Source organism: Strix uralensis, chromosome 2 (assembly GCF_047716275.1).
Source record: "Strix uralensis isolate ZFMK-TIS-50842 chromosome 2, bStrUra1, whole genome shotgun sequence".
NCBI lineage: Eukaryota > Metazoa > Chordata > Aves > Strigiformes > Strigidae > Strix > Strix uralensis.
Genome location: NC_133973.1, coordinates 114,754,817 through 114,777,717, shown reverse-complemented (window position 1 = coordinate 114,777,717; position 22,901 = coordinate 114,754,817). Strand labels below are relative to the sequence as shown.

Here is a 22,901-nt window from a genome sequence, read left to right as displayed (position 1 = left end):
AGTGATGTAAAAAAACGTTGTTGCAGGAATATAGAAAGACAGACTATGCTGCTAGAGAAAACTAATAAACATCATATTACCTGCAAACATTTACCTCAGACTAAAATGTGTTTTAAGGGTATGATATCATCTAACCTGTTGTACATTTTTCTTTGGAATAGTTAGCTATTGGAATTGTTCCTTGGTTGTGTGTTCTTGCTGTCTTAGCAATTATTACATAGTATGATGTTTTTCATTTTTAAGTGTGACGTGAGAGAATGTATTATTCACATTCATTTTTGTGTAGGGATTAGTGATCATTGTGTTATGTAAGAAATCAAATTATTAAAGCACTTCCTTTTAGAAATATATAGCATTTTTACATTGATGGGGAGTTGTCATATTTTTGTTGCCTCATCCTATTGTGTATTTGAAGGAAAAGAGCAGAATAAGATGACTGCATAGCACAGCACTTACCTTAGAATTGTATTAAAAAGACCTTTGCTTGTTTTGGTTTTGTATCTAAGCAGTTCACAATTATGTTATGACTTACAGACATCTAAAACTTTAAATGCAACCCTTACTCCCCATTTTTAAAGCATAACTTTTCAGTTAGCCACCTAGATTTTGTCAGGTGCAGCTTACAAGCTGAAGCAGTTAACTACAAATGTGACTTTAATGTGCAAGATGCTTTTGCTAATATTTACAAGCTTTATTTGATTATTTCTATGCTAAGGTGTATGCAGTCTTTAAGAGTGATTTGCAGTAAAATAATTGAAAGATTTTTTTAAACTTGTCCGCACATTTATAAATATTTAAAACAGCTAGAAAATATACTGGTTTTGAGAAGTCATATGCTTAGTAAAGACCAGAGTAAAAGTTGCATCAGTCTTTACTCCTCTTTTACCTATATTTTTGGTTCTTAACTGTGCATAATTTTTCCACTATTTTTATAAGTAATATAAAACCTTTTGTCCTTTTAGAAAAGAGACCTTTAAACATTAAAAACACCTGTAGTTTGCTTACTGGGTGCTCCTTTAACAATGGAGTTTTGGAAAGTATGTCTTGGGGTGGTGGTACTCTGGCAAGTATTCACTACACAGTTAGAACTATCTGCTCTAATGATGGTGGAAAAAGACTGCTTTTCCACCAGCTTATTTCAATTCAGCAGCTGGTATTAGTTTTTTAGTAAAGAACTTTGTCGGTGTAACTACATCCGTGCTAGGTTTTAGCTGTTGTGGTAATTCATACCTCATCCAACCTAGCAAGGCTGCAAAATTGGTGAGAAAAGATTTGACTTAAAGATATGTCAGTTTTCCTTAGCTCCTTCTGAACTCATTGAGATTTTCATGTCTTCAACATATATATACTCATGAAATACACTTTTTAGTGTGTACAACTGACAAGTTTTCCTTAGCTATGGTTTAAAATGCATGATGTAATGCCTGATCTGTTGCAGCTTTTATTCTAAAATTTGATTGAACCAAGAATGTTGTTTTTGCAGTGGTAAAATACGTTGTTTTGGAATAAGACATATTTCAATGCCAAACTGCACACTTTAGCTTTCATTGAGAACCTTTTTTGTTTGTCTCTGTATGATACTTTTCAACTAGTGAAAGTTTTATCCCCAGCCAAACCCAGGGTTTCATGAAGATTTTTTTTAAAAAAAAGGGTTCTAGATGGAAGGGTGGCTAGTCTTAAAAGTGCGTGTAATCTCAATGTATAACATTATAAACTTTAATTATAAGCATTCTAAATGTTAGCATGCTCTTCCTTTTTTTCAATAAAAAAACCACCACCCAACAATAAACACCAACCAAACACACAATTATTTTTAACCTGTTGTCCAGGATCCTGTTCCATTTTTAGTTGATATCAAAGTACAAATTGGTTCTAATCTTTAGAAGTTGAGGTACAGAAAGCAAGTATTGTCTGCATCTTTACCAGTAAGAGGTTGTAAGGAAAGAGGAATAGGAGAGAGTATCTTGGTTAGCAACAAACCTAAACCACATGAAGGCATTTTGTTGGCCACAAAGCTAAAAAAGTAACGACAAGACAATTTCTCTTTTTCATATTACCAGCTTGTCCTCTGTTAGGATACTCCTGGTGACTATACTTAATGTTCAGGTGTAACACCTTGTAGAATTTATTACTAAGTCTAGTTACTCAGTTGTAATCACAATTAAGATGATGCTTGGCTGATTGTGCCTGTATAGGGATTCTGCCTGGACTGTTGTGTTTTTCCTCAATAACTTGCTGAAGTTCATATCCATAACTGAGTGTTTCAGGTTCTATCTTATTCCAGCTAATCGGTTATGGCTGTTGGGTAAAAATAGCAATAGTAATACCAATGGCTTGTAGTTAGCTTTTTCAAGATATAATACAACAAAAGTTGGTTCTTTTTCAGTAGACTAGCAACCTAGGTAAGCATTTAACCTCTTTTTCTAATCATGTCTTTGCCCCTAATTTGTGTTAAAAAACTGAAGTCTTACAAAACAAGTCAAAGTTGAAACTTAACATTGCGTATGTTGCTTAATTTTGTTATAAGTAGTACAAGGAAAATATGATACTATATACCTGATCTTTCCTGTCTGACACTGTAATATTTATTTTTATCTGTTTGTACATGCAGATACAATCAACTCACTGTACAACAGATGAGCCCTAGCTAATGCTACTGTGATACCTTTTAGCTATGGTAATTTAAGGTAATGCTGCTTAGTTTAGCCTCTGATGGGGAAGGTTTAAGATCACTTCTATTTGCTTCAGTAGTATATGCACATAGGCAGCATTACCGTAGCTCAGGTTATTCACAATACTTTAAAACAAAATAGCCTGCTCATGTGTTTGCATGCCAAACTTAACTGTGCATTTTTTTGGTACAGAAAATGTTTTGTAAATCTGAAACTCAAAGCCCACCAAAGCTAAGTGCATTTTAAGGAACAGAAATGTAATTTGGGACATGACTGATCCTGAAAAAATCCAATTGCAGATCTTCAGTGGAAGAAAATTTGGAATTGTATAGTTTGATTTACCAGCTTATCCAGACTTAAATATTATATGGAAGTTATTAGACAGGAGGACTCTTTACAGTTTGAATCTTCATAAACCTTTTCTTGTTTAGATTTATTTGTCTGGGATAGCTTTATAACATCTTACACCAATGGCATGTCCAACCCTGAATTAGAAAGAGGAAGTGTGGCTTTGCCCACTGTCCATGAAACAGGAGGAACTAGGGGAAAAGACACTGTTAGAACAAGTAGTAGGAAGAAAATAGACTTGCTAAACATGTTCCCAAACTTATTGTTGAATGAATGGGAAGCAAGTAATTAAGCTGACTTGAGGAATATTTTCTAGCGTGGGCTAATTAAGTTCACTCATCTGTACTAGTGTTCTGAAGATGCTACTCAGGAAGGACCTTTGTGGTTTTCGAGTGGATTTCTTTTGTTCAAGTGTAATGTTTCTCAGACTTCAAGGGTTTATCTTTCCTAATACAACACCTTCCCCCTATTCATGCCAACCAATAGCTTCCTATCATTAATTGCTGGCAGCAGCTTGGTTCCACAGGGCAAGGGTTATAATTATTAGATATGGTTGAAAATGCTTACCCTTCTCACCCTGGGGAGCCAAGCTGTTGCTAGCAATTAAAGGTAGTTAGCTGTTCCCTGCCTCATGTAAACATTTTCAGCCAGTAATTACTACTGCTTCACACTTCTTTGCCCCAGAGGAACTGAACTCTTCCAGTCATGCTCTGTAATAATTTGGTTTCTTTTTCTTTCTCTTAGATTTCATCTTAATTATTGTAGTTTAACCTTATTTTTCCATTAAAAGATGATAGTGATGTTTTTGACCTTTCACATTTGGAACTTGGAACTGCATTGGGAGCTGCAATCTAGTCTGAGAAATACTTGATAAAGGATTATGAAGTATTTACTTTAGCCGCCTTCCCCCCCCTTAAAAAAAAAAGGTTGTTGAACTATCATTTAATCTGTATGACTGAATAGGGGTTTTTTATATCATCGGAAGACTTTAGGGAAGGCAAAAATGCCATTGCTTTTGTAATCATCCAAGAGAAATTGTCCCCATGCTAAGAAATTGGATTTATTTGTCCAGATTGTCATGCCTCTGCTTAATCTAGATATATTAATTCAGAAATGATCAGTGGTTGATGAATTCTTGCTTGTTTCAAGATGCACTATTCTGTCTCTGTTGCTTTATTTGTTGCTCTGTGTAGAGGGCAGGGATGTAGCAAAATTGATCCGCTTATTCAAACTGCTCAATCTATTTGATCTTTCCTTTCAGTTGTATCTCTTCTCACGGCAGACACTTTTTTCTGCATTTTCTTGACTCCTGTAAACTCAGATTGGATTTCTGAATCAGGTGCCATTTTGCTCATTGAAAACAAGAGTAATTTAGAATGATTTTGGTGCAAATAGACCAAAATTTATTTCCAAATAATATTGTATATTCCATCTTCTAATGTCTGTCTGAACAATGAAATCCTGGCCTAGTAATGCCCTGGTGATGTTTTATAGTAGGTAATGAAAGTACAATTTTAATTTGGTCTCACCCACTTTTTCATTTAGCTTTTTCATACTAGTAGGTGAAGAACTACTGATATATAAACTCATATTGTCTCTATGTTGCTTTATGGCGTAGAATTGACCGTTGTTCCCCCCACCCCCCCCGTATGGTCCTTCATAAAACCTAAAATACAGTTTCATTCTGTTGCCTGGAATCTGAATACCATTGTAACAGAAATAGCCTCCCTCCAGGTTGGCTCAGTTCCTCTTTTGTTTTGGTTCTCCTTTTCAAAATATTTATAGATCACCTTTTATTATGGAGGATTAAAAGAACCCTTTATGAATAGAAACATGTTTGTAGTCTGAGGCAGACTGTGCCCCTGCACTTGGTAGAACATGGAGAGAGATGGGGAAGCTGCCAGGGAAACTGTTGCTCTTCATTATGTTATTATTTCCAGTAGCCAGGCTAAGGAAAACACATACCGCATTCAAACTCTGCCCTAAAGTCCAATAGTATTTGTATGTCTGCCTTCTCAGACCTTACAACTTTGCAGTTTATGGTATTAGTAGTCCTTCTGAATTACTGAGATGGTAAGTTGCCCAATAGTTGAGTGATTCTCCCAATAAACAACCAGTATTAAATTTTCCATGATCAGGTTTGCATTTGAACTATAGGAGATCTTTGTGCTACCCATCACACAGTTTACCAAATTTCTAATTGGTATGCCAAAATTCAGTCTTGCTTATTGTTATTAAAGTTGGCTAATTTGATCTTCATGAGTTTAATGCCTTTGTAGTTCATAGTCAGTGTTGGTATTCTTGGCGGCTTTTTGTTGTTTGGGGTTTTTTGTGGTTTGGTGGGGTTTTTTGGTTTGTTTTTTGGTTGTTTTTTTTTTTTTTTTTAGGCAAATGAGGTAGTAGTGACTCTACTCAGTTTTCATTCTTTCCAAAGCTTTCAGCCTAAAAGTTTTCAGGGAAGTAGAGGAGTGAATCTGTTTAAGTTTTAGTTTTGCAACCATTTTATGGTAGTTTTGTCCTGTGCTTTACAAATTGTTTGAGTGGGGAATCTTCTCTGATTAGATTCTTGCCTTGTTTCCGGAGGAACAATTTTTAGTTTGCATATTAAGGTACATGTTGCTAAGGTTTCTAAGGTGCCAGATGAAGTAGATATCTGAATGAAGGTAAGTTGAGCTTTGATTGCTTAGTGATCTATATCCAGATGATGACAATTGCATTTTCACATTAAAAAAAAAACCACACAGCAAAAGAAAAACAGACCAACCCCTACAATTTGGTCCACTTGTTGATATAATCATTATAAAAGGTCCTGGTCTAAATATTCATAGATGCTGAAATATTTCTTTTGGTGGTATTTACTGTCTAGGCAGGTACACGTAGGCTTGAAAGCATAGAGAAATCTGGAGAACTTCTGTTCTTTTACCTGTTTGAGAGTCTTTAACAGATTTTTTTTTTACAGTGCTTTTTAAATTTAATGTTCATATCATGCTTTATAAATAGTTTCATTTATAGAGATCATTGCCAATGTGATAGAAAAGTCACTCCTATTGAAGTGCAAGTACCTCCTGCATGTTCACTTCCTCAAGCACATTTTATTTTCTCAAGTCATTTTCCAGTGCATTTATTATGGTAATTCTTGTCTGTTTTCACTTAAGACAGTAGCTGAAGTTAGTCTTTTGAATATTAACCTGAGCAGAAATGTTTTTTCTCATTGAGTTCTGCTGCAATTTTCTACTCAGTTCTTCCTGATTTTTAAAAGCAAGTCTTCAGGAGATGAGTCTTGACAAATTTGAATTTAAAAGGAGGCATACAAAAGCCAATGTTAATTTCTTGTTTGATAGAAATCTCAAGGGAAGTGTTCATTATTATGATGTGATTGAAGGTATCTGTTTGAGAAATACAGATTTTTTTTTTAAATAATTCATCATTTTTACAGAATTCCCCAGTTTATACTCTCATTTCAGCAGCTGACTTGTGATGGACAGTTTTGCTTACAAATAATTAGTAGTGCCTGAAGTTTATTTTTTTTAAAAGTATTGTTCATTATAACCAAATAGTCAGGATTGAAAGGAAACAGTCTCAGATAAATTTTACTTGCAATTTGTTTCCTATTCCACCAATCCAGAAATCATAATCACAGTGTAATACCTATTTTAGTGTAGTTTTAGATGAGGGTTGTTAGGAGTGGCCTGGTTTCTCTCCTTCTTTTTCGTAGCCCAGGAAGTATCGACTGGGGATGCTGGATGAAAGGATAGTTCCGGTGGGATCAAAAGCAAGAAAATCAAAGAACCCTATCGGCTGTCTGGCTGACAGGTGTAAAACAGGAGTACCCATCAATATGGTTTGGTGGAACAGAGTCACAGAAAACAATTTACAGGTAAAATTATTTTTTACTAGTCACTTTTGCAGTGTTTTGGATGTTTTATTTTGAATTTTGGAAAATGTTAGAAGCAGTTACTCCAAATATGGGTTGAGATCAGATCAAATATTTATTTCACAATGTAGGCATAGCAGCCTTCCAGGGGAGTGACTTGGAGATGTTTTGTTCTCTTCACCCATTGCTGTGCTATGTACTTTGCTTGACTATGTTATAATCTGTGGAGGAGGAGCAGCAAAAGTAATCATTGAATGTATTCTAAAAGCCAACACAACCTTTTATTTCAATTTTCATGTAAGAAAGGTTTTTCCTGGTAAAATTAGTGATCTTTGTTAAAATGATTGACATTTAGTGCAAATAAATTCCATCACTACAGAATTTGAAGATGTACCACTATGATCAGAAACTTGTTTGTTAAACTTTGTTACTTTATTCCTGAATTTTCTTCAGCCTCTTAAGAGGGGAGAAGTACAGCTGGATTTGAGCAGCTCTGTACAGAAATAGCAAGTTATCCTTGGGATGATAATGAAGGATAATTCTAGTCTAGGAGGAATCTGCTCCATGTCCCTTAAAATGGGGTTTAGATGGAAATTATAGTGGTAGGAATTGCAGCACTGCTGCTAATACTGTTTTGCACTTGTTTAGTGCTTTTGATTTTTCAGAGATCATTACTGTAGTCTTTCTATGAGGATTATGTTCTTTTTGATGTTTTCTGAGTGAAATGGGTAAATTAACAACAGACTTATAACTAGAATTTGTGGCACCTTAAGAGTTTCTTTTAGTTTGCTAAATTTCTGCCATGTAAGGGCCAACATGAAGCTCATATGAGAGCCCTTCCATACCAATACTAGTTTTGCATTACTTGATGCTTGGACCTCTTTGCATTACTGAAATTGTGAGTCATGGCCAGCACGATGCAGGGAAACTGATGCTACATTGTGTAGGGGCGTTTGGGCTGAAGTCTGTCTTGGCTCTTTTGCTGCTGGGAAAGCAGCGCAGCCACTGGTGGAGAAAAAGTGAAGCATAAAGGAAACATTGGTAGGAGGACAGGTAAGGTTGTAGAGGAGTGGTTGGAGCACTACTTTTCTCAAGGGAGAGAAGATTGACAGATTGAATTTATTGTATGCATCTAGTGGGACTGTAAACTATAATTACTAGACAATCATTCTGAGAAGAAAGAATCAGAAAATAGGTCTTTGAATTTCACATGGACATTAAAGGGCAGGAAAAGCCCTGTTTGTACTCATGTCCTCCATTGTTTTCTCTGCTCTTCAGTGTTGCAACAAGGTTTGTTGTTGACCTGCTCCACTTAGAGCAGAAAAACTTAATGTTTCTGGAGGCTAAAGACCCAGTAGCCTGAGACTTGGAGCTTCTGGCCAGGAGCAAATGTTGTCTTAGTACCTATGCCCTCCAAAGTTGTGTTGAAAGTGTGGCAGAGGGAAGCTCAAGGTCCCCTAGCTTTCTGAGGTTAGTGGCAATAGCTTGGGATTGGCTGCAGAGCATATGGCTCTTGAATGGTGCAATTCTGAGCTCCTTTCTTGTGCTAGAATCTCAGCTATGTAATTGATTTAAACTATGTATAGCATAAGATTTTTGTATTATATGATGCAATTACATAGCTTCCCATGTAGATGTGGAACTTGAGGAAAGCATGTATATGCATATATGGTAGAAATAAGAACGGAAGGATGTTCCAGTGATAGGAAATAGAATTGGAGAAGAAACAGGAGGGATTGAAGAATAACAGTGGAGTCTGGCAAGACTGAAGGGGCAAAGGTGTAGAAACAGACTGCCGATGAGATTATGAGGTTATATAAAGCTCTACATAGGTGAGAAACCAAATTTTGTCTTGATGTTTTCATTCTGATCATTGTAAATCTTTTATTGTAGCGTGAACATCTTATAAGTTACCGTTAAAACAAAGCTTGAGAACTGTTAAAATTTGGAAATTTTATATAAAAGCACAAAAAATGGCTGGAGAAGTTTGGTACATGAAGGTACAGAAAAATGGGTAGTTTCATACTGAGATTTCAGTTTGACCTTTTTTTCTCTTTGTTATGTATGTAATCCAGATAGCATTGTTATTCAGTATTTTGAAATACAGGGTGTTTAGAGATTTTTGCAGGTGTGAATATAGGTTACGCAAACTGAATTTTGGTTGATGGTGAGTCCTAAGTTATAAGTGGAAAGGTTAAATTATGATGGAGGCGTATCTGTTTTGACGGCACATTTTTTCATTTATATTCAAAGATGAGAAAGCAGAATTAAATCTCAAAATTGCTAAGGGCTTTCAGTGCTGAGCAGCTGTTGAAGTTCATGTGTCTATTTGAATGTCCACTCTTCCAAATGTATGATTTAAGATGTGGGAATGCACTATTTCATGGTTCAATGTTTAGAGATTTTTGTCCAAAAGGTGGCAGTTTTAAAAAGCAAGGTAGTTTACAACATGCATTGTAAAACAGTATAACTGTTTCTCATGCATGGCTATGAATTTATAATCCAGATCTATTTTCTTTAAATACTGTGTTACACTTATATGATTAAAAGTGAAGTCCACAGAGTGTATTGTGTTCTGGGTTGTGCATTAAAAAAGGGGAAAAAACCCCACCAAAAACCAAACCAAAATTTTTTATAGTGATATGTCCTACCCTATATTAGGAAATGTTCTGAGCTACTGCACCACCATGTGATACATATTATAATAGTAAATGGTAATTGTCCTTTAAAATAGTAGGAATAGATAAATTTTTAGTTATACAGATCAGTTCTTAAGCACCATGAATAACTGATTTTTTTGTTTTTCTTGAACAAAAAAAATAGTGAATTATTCTAATATTTTGCATCAAGAAGATGGACCTTTAAAACTTCAGAGATTTTGTACAATACTTTGAAGGATTTTTGTTAAAGAAATGTGGAAATGTTCCAGATCTTTAAAAGTTTAGTTTTTAGTGAGATCTACTTGCAAAATGTAACAAAACTTTGCTAGTAGTTTTATTTGTCTGAGCTTATGTTCTGGTTTAAAAACAAATAAATATTTAGCCAAAGAATTTTACCCAGTTTTAATGAATGGTGTTTAACTCTTCTGCAAGAGCAGTGGAGCAATACAGCTAATAATGTTGATGAATTGAAATTTATTAGAGCTTATTGTACAGGTGATATGACAACTTGTCACAGTAATTGTGATAAGGTAGCATGTTGCAAAAATTCAATAGAGGAAGGGAAAGTGACTTGTTTTGAAGCCCTTGCTGACCCTCAGTGTCTGCTGAGCTGCCCTGACATCACACAATGTGTCCTTCCCTGATGTGTTAATAAGGGATCCTTCTGGAAACTGAGGGATTGCAACGATGTTGTCTACGTAAGCGAAGCTCCTTTTATGAAACATCTGCCCATTTAAAAACAACAAAGAAACCCCATGAAACAACAGAAGAATAACCACATGTAAAAATCCAAGCAACTCTTCTGCATGTTTTTGGATTCCTAAGAGATATTCTGAAAACTATACCAAAAATAGATGGGTAGAGGACTGCCCTCCTTTATAGTGTGGGTATAGTTTAGTGGTGGTTTTCTGTAACCATTACAAGGTTATGCAATTTGAGATGTTGGAACAGATCAGCATGAATTTGGAGGTGAAGGAGAACATAAAAAGAGAACAAAAAAGCTTCTATCCAGTTTTTAGCATGGTAAGTACATTAGCACTTCCTTTCAAAATAAAATGAAATCGGCCTACTTTGTGCCTTACATAGCTGGCTTTGGTTGAACGTGGGACCAGAACTGATCTAACAAAGTGGTGTTACATCCACTGAAACAGGTGGTGGCTCTGCTGCTGCTGTACAGCTCTCTATTGTGTGGTGAGATACTGAACTGGAAATGAGAGAAAGAGAGAAGGATTATTTCCAGTACTCCTGTGGGATCCTACATGACCTTCTGAAGGCTCCATAACTTGTGCATCCCTGTGCTACAGCATACTTTTAAATGAATCCTTGAAGTGACATTATTAATGAAAGAAGCAGTGGAGCCTTAGGAGTTTATCACTGAGGAGTACAAAGACAAATCATATGTATTGAAATTGATAGTTGATGAAACAGGAATTTTCATTTTACTTCTGAATTACAGAAGTCTGTTGATACATGTAACTTCTCAACATACAGTAATGCTGCATGCTGCTGTGTGGTCCTCCCAGCGATGGTCTTCAGCCGAGATCCTTGGCTTGCTCTTTATTTTCATCTGTACCTTCCTGTAAGGAGCCTTGAATTGTTTTTCAGTGGTACCCACTAAATACTTGTTTCTTCCCCTCCACACTATATTTTATTTCCTTTTATGTCTTTAAAAGCATAAAAGCCACCAGACAGATAAACTCTGTGCTGAATGGTGACACAAATGAGTTGTTTAATAGTCCTCCCCCTCTTTTATACTTCTCTTGTGGTTTCCATCCTTACTAATTGCATCATAACTAAATACAGCCTTCATTTGGACTGTATTTGTATGTGTTTTGTAATTGATGTACAGAAATATAGAAATTGGTTTTGTATGTGGAGCTGGATGGACTCAGTTTTGTGGTCTGCCTTTGGAAGTTTCTTTGCCAAGCTGACTGCAAAGAGACTCTTCTCTCTGAGAGAGCACAAAGAATCTGAAAATAGGGTATTTTGGTGAAATTTCTTCATGGAATCATTCTGGTGAGAATGCATGATGCAGGTATTAATTCAGATAATGACTAGGGAAGTTGCTTCCCTGCTTCAGTTTGACAGTATTTTATGAACATACTGGAAGAATGGGAGTGAGATTTAAACTGGCTAGGTAGAGAGGAAAAAGGAATGGTCATAATTTTAGCAAATGTGTGAATTGGAAGTTACTTTAGGTGCGTTGCTAGAAAAATTTAACTTAGCTGACACAGTGTTCTTGTTTCTGTTTAATGCTGTTTGTTGAAAACATGTTAATTAATGTTTTGAAATAATTTTGTATGTGCCTTTTTATAGGACATTTGCATTTGAAACTGAAAATACAGTCTTTGTTGCATAATGCAGACAGTGCTAGTGGGCTTTGTGTTTCTTGTTTGGCCTTTAGAAAGTGCATTCACTGCTTTTGTTTTTAACATCACATTATTGCATAATTCTTTACATGTCCTCTAAGTATTTCTTGCATCTCTATTCTTTTAATTACTCCCAAGGTTTAATAAGTCTTCAATACCTGTTTTCTCTACATTTTTTTACCAATCAGGATTTAGTCAGACTTAAAATTTCAAGCCTGTTCTAGCATGAATAAGTTACTTTACTCTGAGATGAGTAATTAATGACTAATTAAGTGAAATTTGTTTTAAAGCTGTGCTTGTAGGAAACTTATAATACAGAATGAAGAAAATGTTTTTAACTAGTTAGATATAGATTATTATCCTTCTTATCAAAATTAAAATCTTTTTTACTCAACTTCATTTTGGGAAATTTGGTAACAATTTAACAGAAGAACTGTAAAAATACCCTGTAGGATTTTAAAGCATAGTCTCCTTTTAGACAGATTTTTCAAGCTTACCATTGATTCAAATGTAAAAGTAATGCTGGAATTTACACTTTGTATTATGAGTTGCCAGAGTGAAAGTACAATATTTTTCCAGACCAAGAACATAATTTTTTGAATCGTTGGCCATTAAGGATGTGGCTTCCTAATTTTGGCATACTTGCATGCCATTGGTGGAGAATAGGTTGTCTACAAAGTTTAAAAAGTAAGGAAAAGATTAAACGTTAAAGAACTAATAGTGATATTGCATTCCCTCAGTCTAGTCTAGTCACTTATTCTAGCCTACATGCGGTGGAAGTGTTTAAGCTATATTTTTTATTATTTTGTTGAAAGCAAATTGTATACAGAAAAACTAGTGTTTTACCTCAGATGAAAACTTTATATGCTTTTGGAAACATTTTAAGAACTGCAACTTCACACAGATGTAATGTATTTAAATGTGGCCTGTGGCTGAAGCTTCAAATTTTCTGAGAAAGTATTAACTAGTTTTGACCACAGATTATTAAATTTTGTTGTACTTGTTTATGACTAGTTTATTCTGACTGGTGGCTGTGGAGCTCGGATATTTTTCTGTATTTAGAAAATATCCTGAATGTGGAGGGGTCTTTTAAACTTGAAACCAAAATTTAAATCACTTTTTTAACCAATGGGGAAAGTCTTTGATTACAGCTTAATGTTTGTAACACTACAGACAAGTAAAACAGAATTTTATAGTAAAGGGTCTAGCTGTGCAAATCAAAGCTTGTTTACTCACATAAAATGCTTTTATCCAAGTTATATAGAAACAACTTAATCTTATCAGGCTCTGATTCTGATCCTGAATTGTGACACCAAAAAATATAATGAAAGCTGAATTTCCATCAGGCTTGACCCACTGTTCATAATTCTGCAGCATAAACCCAAACTGCTTTAGCAGGTTCCTGGGTTTAATTCTTTCACCTGGATAAACTAAAACACCTGCCAGTTAAAGCAGAGCTCTCAGGCAGCTTTATTTTAAAATGATGATGGGTATGTAACTATTTTAGAAACCAAAACGGGTCTATGAAAACTTGCAGAATGCATTTAGAAATAAAAAGCAGCCATGTGCTGTAGGCATTGATTGAACCAGTTGGTGAAAGTGGTAAGAGTTTAGCCAGAATGGTATGGATAGGATTTTGGGAATTCTCTCAGTTGCTCTAGGAAAAGCTGAGATTATCTTCCATAAGGTGTCTTTCTCTCCACTTGCATGCTTTGAATTTTTTGCCGTGTCCCGCCCTTGTTGCCTAGTTGGCACAGTATTTAGGTGTGGTAGAGCTGTGGATGTAACATGGCTAGTTTTAGCAGTGCAAAAATGTAGACCTCATGTAGTTCTGTGAAATTATGTGCTTTTAACAAGATGCTACAAATTCTGTCTCTTGCTCTCCCAGTTGTTTTGTTTGATGATGACTTTTAGGTGTATCACTATTTGGACAAATTCTACTTGGTGCTCTACCACCTGTCACTTTCTCCCGTTTCAGTGCAGATTTGGCTGAATGATTGCATGCCAGATTTATCTAGAGGAACACCATTGTCTTAGTTAATCCTGTACCTAAAATTCAGATAAGTCCAAAATAACACCTTTTGAGTTTAAATGTATCAGTTATTTGGTTTCAGTCTGTATAATGCAACTTAACATTTGTTTTGCTGCATTAGTGTATACCTTAGCAAGTTTTCCTTAACTAAATGTGATTGAAGAGTTTTAAAATTCTTACGAGCCTTTTACCCATGTAAATCTGTTTTACTTCACCAGTCTGCATATTTGGTTATAGCTGTTCTTTGATTATTCGGACACATGCATATACAGAATGCCTAATATGTAACATCATAAGGTGGTTAGCAGTTAAAATTTACTTTATGATTAAAGGTGGAATATTCTTAATATTTGCTTTTAAACCTGAGCATCCTCTTTAATTTTACAGCTTTCAGAATCCTCTTTCTTTTGCAGAGCTTTGAAATATATCAATACTATGATATTTGGCCAAAGTATCCAAATAAAGATATTAAAACCAAATTAACACAGAAAGGAAAATACTTTTCAGATACTTTTCTTCACTGTCTAGTGTTTTGTAATCACACTTTTTCTTCTAATTTGGCACTAAGTTAACTTGTTTGATGCCACTTTATTCATATTGGTAAAAATCAATATTGGTAATTTAAGTAACAGTTGATATATTTGGTGACTTTAAAACTGCCTAAACCCAAAGTGATTCAATATAATTTGCTTTAAAATAACATTATGGATTATCTTAATGGTATCCTTTGTCTATCGAGAGTTGTTACTATCTTCTCATTTTACCTCTTTTGTTTAGATACTTTTGAGAGGTACTCTGAAGATTACTTAATAAACTTAAATTTGACAGTTAATAATCTTCAAGCTTTTTAGTGTGTTCATGTAATAATTGGTTTTATTCTTGGCTTAATATCTTTTTTTCTTCCACTAATGTCTTTTGTAATTGGCTGTCCAATAATAAGCTTTTTGACTCTTCAGCTCTAATTAGGATTTCCTTTTTCTAACCCTCCTTACCCTAAAACAAACAAAAAACTTGCCCCAAAACAAACACCACCAGCACCCACTGCAAAACTACAAAACCCTGTGCATAGATTTTAATAGAAATTAAAAGTTGTTTGCATGCTATGTTTTATTTATGAATAGATACTGAATGTTTGACAGTCCTGCTGCTGCTATTTGTTTCTGTGGTAGCAAATTAAACCTCATTATTAAAGGTGCTACATAAGTAGAATAGATAATTAAAACAGAAGTTAACTTCACAAAAAAGGAACATACAGGCCTATTTGAAATAGAGGAAGGGATGACTTCTTTAGTAGGAATCATTTTTACTGCTTTAATTTGAAACTGCTACTTAGTTTGAGATGAAATCTCTGAAGTCACGTAGGAACAGTCTGTGTAGCAGTGGCAAGGCTTTCTCAGTGTCAAGTCTGTTCTCCAACTTTATAATGTATATAGAAAGCCTTTTGCAAAGTGTTTGTATGAACTCATACATCAGCTGTTCATATGGAAAGCTTGCTAATGCTACTTCAGGCATAAGCTAGAAACACGTTTAAACTTGTTCATGCAGACTGGCATCCAGTATCTGCTGTTCTTGTCAGCAAGCTGTATGTAACTTAAAAATATCCCCTGCACTTGGTAGGCTTGCCTAGAAAGTATTTTCTACCAAATAGGCACCATTCATCTCTTCACCTTTAAAATAAACATTTAATTCACATTTGTTTTTAAACAGACACCAAATCCTTCTGCAAGTGAGTTTATTCCTAAAGGAGGATCAACCTCCAGGCTGAGTAATGTATCCCAGTCAAGTATGTCTGCCTTCTCTCAAGCCTTGTTCTCTCACCCCTCCATGGGAAGTCCTGCTACTGCTGGGCTAGCACCAGGTAAGTTGAGAGTGATGATTTGCAGTACAGTTGCTTCTTTTAATTTAATGTCATACATAACCCTGTTAGATAGTGATCGGTTTTATTGGGTATAAATGTAGCCACCTCCTACTTTAGCTTTCAATTTTAAGACGGTCTTCAAGCATATAAAAGTGCAGGAACTTGGGATTTATTTTCCAGTTGTATGGAAATCACACCACAGGCTGTGAAATCTGTTCATCCACAGGAGCACTGAAATTAACTCAGCCTAACTTACTCAGCTCTTTTTGGGTAAAAGGGGTGCTGAGTTATCACATACTGTGTTCTTATGCAGTCCTTCCCAGAGCAGTACCTGAAGATGATTTAAACTACCCCTAGTGCACTGCAGTCTACAATGAATATGTGCTCTGATTACCACACACTGATCTGCTCTTTTGATTTGTTTCTGGAGAACGTAATCTAGAAGTCATTATTTTCAGTGTTGATGAGTATATATGAGGACTTAAAAATCTTGATGAAAACCAAAATTAGTAGATAAGGTTATTCTAAAATAATTTACCTTGCAAAGTAGTGTTAATTGTTATTGTATCTGTCATATGTAATCTCACTTTTAAGACCAATTTATGATTATTTCCCACTTTTAAAACTCTTACCGAAATGTATTGCATACAGTCATGCAGTTCTGAGTGACAAGATTTTTGGACACTTAAAAAGTTCAAACTCTTCATGCGTCTTTTGGACTTCAGATCTTAAAATTTAGCTTAATTCTAATATTTTTTTTTTTTAATAAAATGAAATCGTTTTAAGATACAACCATCAGCAGATCTGGGTATTACACATCGCAGATCCTTTAATGAGTTTTTGTACGTACTTAAACTTCCGGCAATCTCTTGCGGCTGACAGGAAGCATTAGGTAGCTGCCAAAAGGCAGAGGGGCAAATATTGTAAATGTTTGGGGTTTTAATCCGGTATTGGAAATTACCATCTATTAAACTGAACTTCAGTCTTTCCTGATGCCAGGGGATAAATCTCAGTGTCAATGTAAAAGAAGCCAGCACTTAGCTTGCATGTTATAAATATTGGAACAGTCCAGGAAAGTGATTGATGCTTCTACTGACCAAATGAACATGTTACAGTACTGTCTGATTCATACTATATTGTGTTGTACAGTCTTATTGGAAAACTGTTGTGTTTATATGCCTCTCAGCCGTGTCACCTGGATTGAAAAATGTGTAAAGGATTAAATAGAATACAGTAAAATGATCTACTTTTGGAAAGTGTCCAGTGGGGTCTCAGAGGGATCCTTCACAGTCCAATTTCTTTACTATCTGTAAGTAATACTTGAAAGGATAAGTAACACTGATGAAAGAAGTTCGCACAACAATTTTAGCTCCTAGAAATATAGATGCCAACGCTGAAAACTGTCTAGGTTCAAATATTGTTGTTTGTTTATGGACGAGAGGGATGGGGGAGTATTCACAAGAGCTAACTTCAGGCAAACTTGGCTTGTTTCTCTGTTCTTCCTGTATAATTAAAAAGAGAATATAGTTCAGAGTAGGCATCTAGGATGGGTGCTCTGAATTTCTCTAGAATCCTTTTTCTCTACACTGAGTGGGGAATTCTCTGACCGTAAGTGTCCTGTGTAAATAATAGACATTTTTTTTATTTAAATGGTTTAGCTGTCAATAGTGTACATCCACAAAAACTTCTGTTTCCTCAAGGTGCTCTTTCTAAACAATTAGGCTCTTAAATAAGAAAGCAGTATTTATGTGTGAGGAAACCTCACCATTTAGGTCTTACTGGATAACAGAATAAAAAAAGATTTAAATATGTTCTAAAATTGTCATTAAAAATTATTGTTCGGATCTGTTAGCTATCAATAAGTGAAAACAAATTCAAATGAAACCCATATAAAGACTTTATAAGAGTTTTCCTTTAAATAAAGATAAGTCTCCTTCCAGTTAAATGGTGTATATTCTCCAGTAGAATAATTTTCAGGAAACGTGTGTAAGATTTAAGCATTTGTGCAAGATTAAGATTGCTTATAGTAGTTTACAGGAAATTAGTATTTCATAAGAAATAAGGAAATGTAGTAGGAATAATTTGTTCCATATAAGTTCCATAGTTTAATTCACCCATAACAAAGTAGGTAAATGATGAGAACAATCCTTTGATTTCCCTCTTGAGGATGGAAAAATTGAAGTTCATTCTCTCACGTATCTAATTTCTGAGATTTCCCTATAGGTAGGTGTAAATCAAAACCACTTTTGACATCTAGTATTTCATAGATAACTGTTCACAAAATTGATTGTCACTGGAAAGTATTTGTTCCACCCGTCTTATCAACAGTACTGCAGAAATACTGGAAAAAATGACAGCTGAAACTTAACATACTTTAATAGATAACTTGTATCCACATCTGACATACCCTTTAGGGTGTAGCATGGAAGAAGGTTACTCCTACTTTTACATGTATTTACTTAGATCTTTCTAGCATAATCTCAACACGGTCTTCATCTTGGCAGCCTTTAATAGAATATGAAAACATAATGAGATAAAATGTGACTCAGGCAAATAGCGGGAGAAAATTGTCCTGTTGAAAAGCTTTGAACAGATCTCCTTCACAATCTTCAAACTTTCTTTCCTTAAGCTCCCCTGGATAATACCCTATTTTTGATCCTTCCGTTCCCTTGCTAGCAAATACATCCTGTTTATCATTTGTATGGGAAATTTAATGAGTTGTTGTCAATCTTCAAATAGTACTTTTGTTAACAAGCTTATCTTATGTATTTCTGTGTAGCAGATTGAGAGTAATAATGCCGTTAAAATATGCAACAAAGCATATGAAGGAAATTAATGAATGTCATCAAAGTGCTAAGACATCATTGCTGTGTTAAACTTGCGAGCGAACAGATGTATAGCCCCCAGCAGAGAAAATCTTTGTCTGGCTTGGGTTTGCTTAAGCTAGGTTATAGCTAAAGAGTCATGCCTTTGTCATTGATGGAAATGACATAGCCTAGGTTTATTATTTACTTCGATTTGTCGTTCCTCAAAATGTACCTAGTAGTCTAGAGTATCTCCAAAGTGCAGAACATTAAGGTGATAAAGTGTTAAATGCTTAATTTTTCACCTCTGAATGTGTTACAAGCATTAGAGACATAGGGATGATGTGGTTGTGGGTGTGTAAATTTGTAGGCAAAACTTGTAGGCTTTTTAAAAGTATTTATGTTGTAGGCCAGCTGATAAGCATACACATGAGCTTAATGAAATCCTGCTTTGCTAAGTTGTAAACTCTCACTGAATCCAAAAACTGTAGACACAGAGTCCTTAATGAAAAGTTAATGCTTGATGCCCTTTCTTTGATTCAGTCAATCTGTATGAATTATCAGATTCAAAATATAACCTAGCTTTTAATTCCAGTACATTGCATGCTACAATGCAATAAGTGAAAATATAACAATGGAGAGGGATATGTAACTATGACCTCTTTACCTAAAATGAAAATAGCAGCAGGAGCTCCAGGTATGTGTAGGTAGCCTGTATGGTCACTTGTAAATGTTATGAAAAGACTTTCAAGTCCCACAACCATTTCCATGTTGGTATGATACCATTACACTTTTTTTTAAAAGTAAATAATTGTGAAGTGAAAGAAGCCCTTTTTCCTTGCAGTTTACCTTTTAAGATAGTATTTGACTTATTCGTGAAAGGTATTAAGATTCACTGAGACAAGGAATGGAGAGCTGCCTTTACTAGTAGATAAGTCTCAGGAAGGACAGTTCGAAGCAGGCTTTTTTTGTGTTTGTCATGGTACTCCTGTTGGCATTTTAATATAGGGGAAAACTAAACTGTCTCACAGGGAAAGCTTAAAAATGTTACTTTTTTTGTCAGGATCACTGGTATGAGGGATATATGTACAAAAATGATAATAAGATTATTCAAACCCCATATTTTCTTAGGCCCTTAAGTGAATAGGTTTTTATGTAAATCATGCTATTGAAAGCAGCATATCTAATTCGGAGAGGTGGTTCCATATTCACCACGTTGTTACCATCATATGTTCAGTACCATCTTTTTCCTTCAGTATGAGTCAGTAGGAATATATGTTTACCTTTTGATACAGCCATTTTCTTTTCTTTTTCTCTAGTTCTATGTTATTGTGGTTAAATATTAATATTAGGTTTTAACTGATTGAAATACTAATGAAGTTGGTGAGATATTCTTGAGTTTGTGCACCCAATTATGTGCTTAAGTACTTAACTATGCATCAGTTCCACTGTATGAAAAGTTTTTTTCTTTTTTATGTGATATTGGACTTCTCATTATTAATATTAACTTATTTAGACTCTGCAGAATTTAATGCAGGTGTCTCAGAAGAATCTATCACCTTGAATATTTGCTGCCTCAGCCTGTTGGTACCCACTGCAGCACTAGAAACAAATTTCTAATAACTTGTAGTTTATTCTAGTAGTATAAAACCAAACTGTAGTCAAGCTTCTTTCATATCTTAAACTTACTGTGTGTATTGGCAAATGAGAAGCTGGTATGTTCTGCCCACCAGATGATTTTTATTGAACTCTGTGTCCTTCCAAAGTCAGACCTAACTGAGGCTGGAAGGGTGTTTGAAAGGATTTATGTAACTCTGTCTCCCTTTTCTTTCAGTCTTGCATTAATACCCAAGCAAAGACATTAAGGACTTATATTTGTAACTATTCTTTGGCAGGAATAAATTTTTGTAAAAAGTAAATCTTACAGTGGAAATAGTTTGAAATTGTATTGGTAAGAACCGCTAGTGATAGATATTTTTTCTTCTGAGAAACTTTCAGTAGAAGGTCACAATATCATTTTTGCAAGGTTGCAAGTCATCACTTTCATTTCTAAGATAAGATTTACAGTATGCTGTCTTGTATGTACAGTTTTTATTTTAAAGTAGAGAAGCCTTTGGTTAATTTTTCATTACTATATATGAAGGCTGCTGGGGTTTTTTTCCTGGTTCGTACAGTTTAATGTTTTATTAAAAGAAAAGTTTCTTGAAGCCAGTTATTTCTGTCTGGGTAGATTACATGCTTGCAAGGATTTCAGTTAATACTATGTTGTACTGGAATAGAGTGAAAAAGATATGTCAATAACTTGCACTAGATGAAGAGAATCCCTTGAACATCAGACACAGATTGTAGAGCTGCTTCAGTTTTATGGCCATTTTAATTAGCCACCCTTCAAATTTTAGTAGTTATATATTGTTTCCTTTGAAATGGCTCTTCTCCCACATTAGATTAAGAATGCATTCATGTTTTAGTCTTTTGTTAAAATGTAACTGTCTATACAGGAGCTATTGAAATGTTTGTGTTAGTCACTCAAGGCAACTTTGTCCTTAATGGAAACTTACTTTCTTCTGTAGCATAAACCAGTGCTATCACAATGCGTAACATTTTATGGTCATACAGTTGATTTGTAAACAGATTTTTAGGTGACTACTTATGTTACCATTCAGAAGTACTTTAAAAATTAAACATTTAGAAGTGCCTATTATAATTCCAATTTTATTAAGTTAATACACTAATCAACAAGCAGTTATTCCACAGTATTACTTATCTATAAGGTGTGTGTACGCACACATGTACATATATTAATACAAAGAAAAGTTCTGGCCTAGAAGTCTAGACTTCATGTTTTTATAATTTTCATATTATTATGTTCTTCTAATGTGTATTATAATATTTAAAAAAAAGAATAAATGACTGATGAGACCCAACTAAAGAGAAAGGTGTAAGATTTTCTTATAGTTTACATTAAAAAAAAATCTTGTTTATTTTGTTGGCCCTATTCACTTCTGAAGAACAAAAAGTTATTGTGCTGAATTAATATGTATAGTTTTTGAGGTGTTAAAAATGTGAATCATTGGCGCTAAATGAAAGCTTACAAATATTCTGTTAATATAATCAGGATAATACAGCTTCAAAATAATTTTTCCCCAACTGCTGATTAAACTGCTAATACTAAAATTATTTGCTTCTGTGGTTTGTTTAAAAAAAGAAAAAAGTAGGATGTAGGAGGGATGCGACTACTGTAGAGACAAGACACAAGTGTAAAAACACTCCTACACATTAGTGATGATGCATATTGAGAACTCTGCTTACAATAACTCTTTTTGGTAACTAAAAAGTGTGTATGCAAAAAAAAAAAGTTGCTCTTGTTTTTATTACTTAAGATATTTGCTAGGTTAAGCAAATGTCTGAGTACAAACTAACTGAATTCTTAATTAGAGAAGAATTCTCAGCTGTCCATAGAGCATTAAATATAAAAAGTTGTGTATCTTATATCCTTTCAAAAAAGAATTTAGTATGACTAATATAATTCTGGCTGTTAAGAGAAATTACATCCCAATCTGACCTGTGCAAAAATTAAGTTTCATAGATGCTCTCCTTTGTATTAATCTGAATACCTAGATATGTAGGATCTTCTAGTAATACTAGGAGTTTTCTGAAGGGTAATCTCTTCCTCATCCTAGAGGTTTCTTTGACATCTAAACTTTTATAAATAAACATATCTGAGAATTCTGTGTATGACTCTTGAACTAACTAAACTAGGTTTTTGTAACTAAAAAGTGTGTGTGCAAAAGAGTTGCCCTTGTTTTTCCCCACTGATGCACTTTGTTTAGAAGCTGAGTTGCCTGTCTAATGTTGAGGGTGAATACCAGTCTATAAAATAATTTTAAGTAAATTTGAAAATCTCAGCATGAATGCCCAACAGACTCCATATACTGAGAAGTTACCTCTCTTTGTGTATCAAATTGATCTTTTGGAGGATGATTTTTGAATATAATAATTATAGGAAAATAGATAACTTCTCCCCTGAAATTATTAAAAGTAGCATATTGTGTATTGCTTATTAGTGTGCTGTAGTTACTGGAAATCTAGCTCTAATACTCATAGCTGTGGAGTTGGTTCTAGTAAAAGCTACACAAGTGAGTTACAGTTCGGCAAACTCCATTGACTGCTCATGTAACTTACGTACACATTCACTTATGGTGTAGTCATTAATATTTCATCTTTTTGCAGTTCAATAAACTCTCTTCTAGATAAAACATTAATTTGACTTGTCTTCCCCTTTCT

General features: G+C 34.6%; 1 protein-coding gene across 9 annotated transcripts in view; it reads left to right on the top strand.

Annotated features, from left to right (window-relative positions):
- Positions 1-22,901, top strand: part of PAN3 (poly(A) specific ribonuclease subunit PAN3) — an 82,043-nt gene that overhangs the window by 30,145 nt on the left and 28,997 nt on the right. For all 9 annotated transcript variants that reach the window (XR_012627699.1, XR_012627700.1, XR_012627701.1 and 6 more), the window contains 2 exons: positions 6,736-6,897; positions 15,663-15,813. Coding sequence is in view for 6 of the 9 variants with exons in the window: in XM_074859902.1 (XP_074716003.1) it covers positions 6,736-6,897; positions 15,663-15,813 (313 nt within the window). In the remaining 3 variants the exon portion in view is untranslated. The remainder of the gene's footprint in view (positions 1-6,735; positions 6,898-15,662; positions 15,814-22,901) is intronic.